The sequence below is a fragment of the Anneissia japonica genome, unplaced genomic scaffold (genome assembly GCF_011630105.1).
Source record: "Anneissia japonica isolate Jap-2015-1 unplaced genomic scaffold, ASM1163010v1 scaffold14782_len1687_cov141, whole genome shotgun sequence".
Taxonomy (NCBI): domain Eukaryota; kingdom Metazoa; phylum Echinodermata; class Crinoidea; order Comatulida; family Comatulidae; genus Anneissia; species Anneissia japonica.
Window position 1 is genome coordinate 1 of NW_022748948.1, and position 1,687 is coordinate 1,687.

At 31.4% G+C, this 1,687-nt stretch overlaps 1 protein-coding gene across 1 annotated transcript; it reads left to right on the plus strand.

The window, feature by feature from the left end:
• Positions 1 to 380: 380 nt before the first annotated feature.
• LOC117120985 (zinc finger protein 695-like) lies at positions 381 to 1,439 on the plus strand (the record flags this gene model as incomplete). The annotated part of the gene is made up of 2 exons (XM_033266082.1): positions 381 to 604; positions 1,209 to 1,439. Coding segments are annotated over 2 exons (455 nt in total), but the record flags the coding sequence as incomplete, so codon positions are not given.
• Positions 1,440 to 1,687: the final 248 nt, after the last annotated feature.

Genomic DNA, 1,687 nt, shown 5'->3' on the forward strand with positions numbered 1-1,687 from the left:
TTTTAAGCCAAAAAGTGCCTTTTGAATTTAATTTCCCATAAGAACTCTTCATCTATTTCCATAAGTGCCCCTTCAATTTCCACACTGTTTCATAAGCGCCCGTTTAAATAAGCGCCCGGTTTAAATAGGCGCCCCTCAGAAAGTGCAAAAAATATTTTAAATGCCCTGGCGCTTATTCGCTCGAGTACGGATTCAATTTTAAATCAAGAAAACTATGGACTTTCTATATCTTTATATATATTTTAACATGGCCTCCCATTACAAAAAAAGTTTCTTCAATAACTAATACAGCACAGTAATCTTATCATTTACTTTACTTATATAATATTAAGCGTTAGCAGATTGCTCTGATTTTTTTCTATATCTTTTATATATTTTAGACACTTGCAGTGATGTTTCCAACAATGAAGAAAGTAAAGACAGACCTAATGAAACATGCTTAATATCAGTAAAAACAGAATATTCTGTTATTGAAAATTGTCATCTAAATTTGTTTCCTGTTAATAATATCCATGAGAAGAAAAGTATGAATGAATGCAATGAAGTTGAAAAACAATTTGAAATGTCTAGCAGTTCAGAGAAAAACATACAAATGTGTGAAGAGGTATATAAATGTGAGCATTGTGGAGATTATTTTAATTTAATTAATTTGAATGCACATGGGAATTGAAACAGAAGATGCACCATTACAATTTGAACAATGTGGAATACAGCCATTACATGAATGTGAACATTGTGAAAAGAAATTTAAAGACAGTATTAGTTCAAAATCACACATGATGATACACAAGTGAGACGCACCATACAAGTGTGGAAATAAATTTAAAAATGTTATAACTTTGAAAACACGTATGAGGATACATAAAAGATCATATGAATGTGAATATTGTGGAAAAAAGTTTAGTAGAAATGACACTTTAAAAACACATTTAAGGATACATACAGGACAAACACCATATGAATGTGAACTTTGTGGGAAGAAGTTTAATCATTTGGGTCATCTGAACAGACATTTAAAGATACATGCAGAAGAGACATCACATGAATGTGAACATTGTGGGAAAAAAATCAAACAAATGAGTGATTTTAAAGTACATTTGAGGACACATACAGGAGAAAGACCATATGAATGTGAACATTGTGGAAAGAAGTTTAGTAGAAATGACACTTTGAAAATACATTTAAGGCTGTCTCTTATACACATCTAGATGTGTATAAGAGACAGGATCAGTAAATTTAGTCATTTGGGTCATATGAAAAGACATTTAAAGATACATACAGGAGATCAACCATATGAATGTGAACATTGTGGAAAGAAGTTTCGTGAATTGGGTCATTTGCAGAGACATTTAAAGATGCATAAAAGAGAAACAGCATATGAGTGTGAACATTGTGGAAAGAAATTCAGACTCAGTCATGATTTCAAAAAACACATTTGAAGATACACACAGTAGAAATGCCATACAAATGTGATCTTTGCGAAAGAAAATTTAGATACTTTAGCCATTTGACAGCACATTTAAGGTTACATACAGGAGAAACACTGTATGAATGTGATCAATGTGAAAAGAAATTCAAAGACAGTACCACTTTGAAATCACATGTAAAGACACATACAGGGAAAAGACCTTATGAATGTGAACATTGTGGAAAGAAGTTTAGTAGAAATGACACTTTGAAAATACAT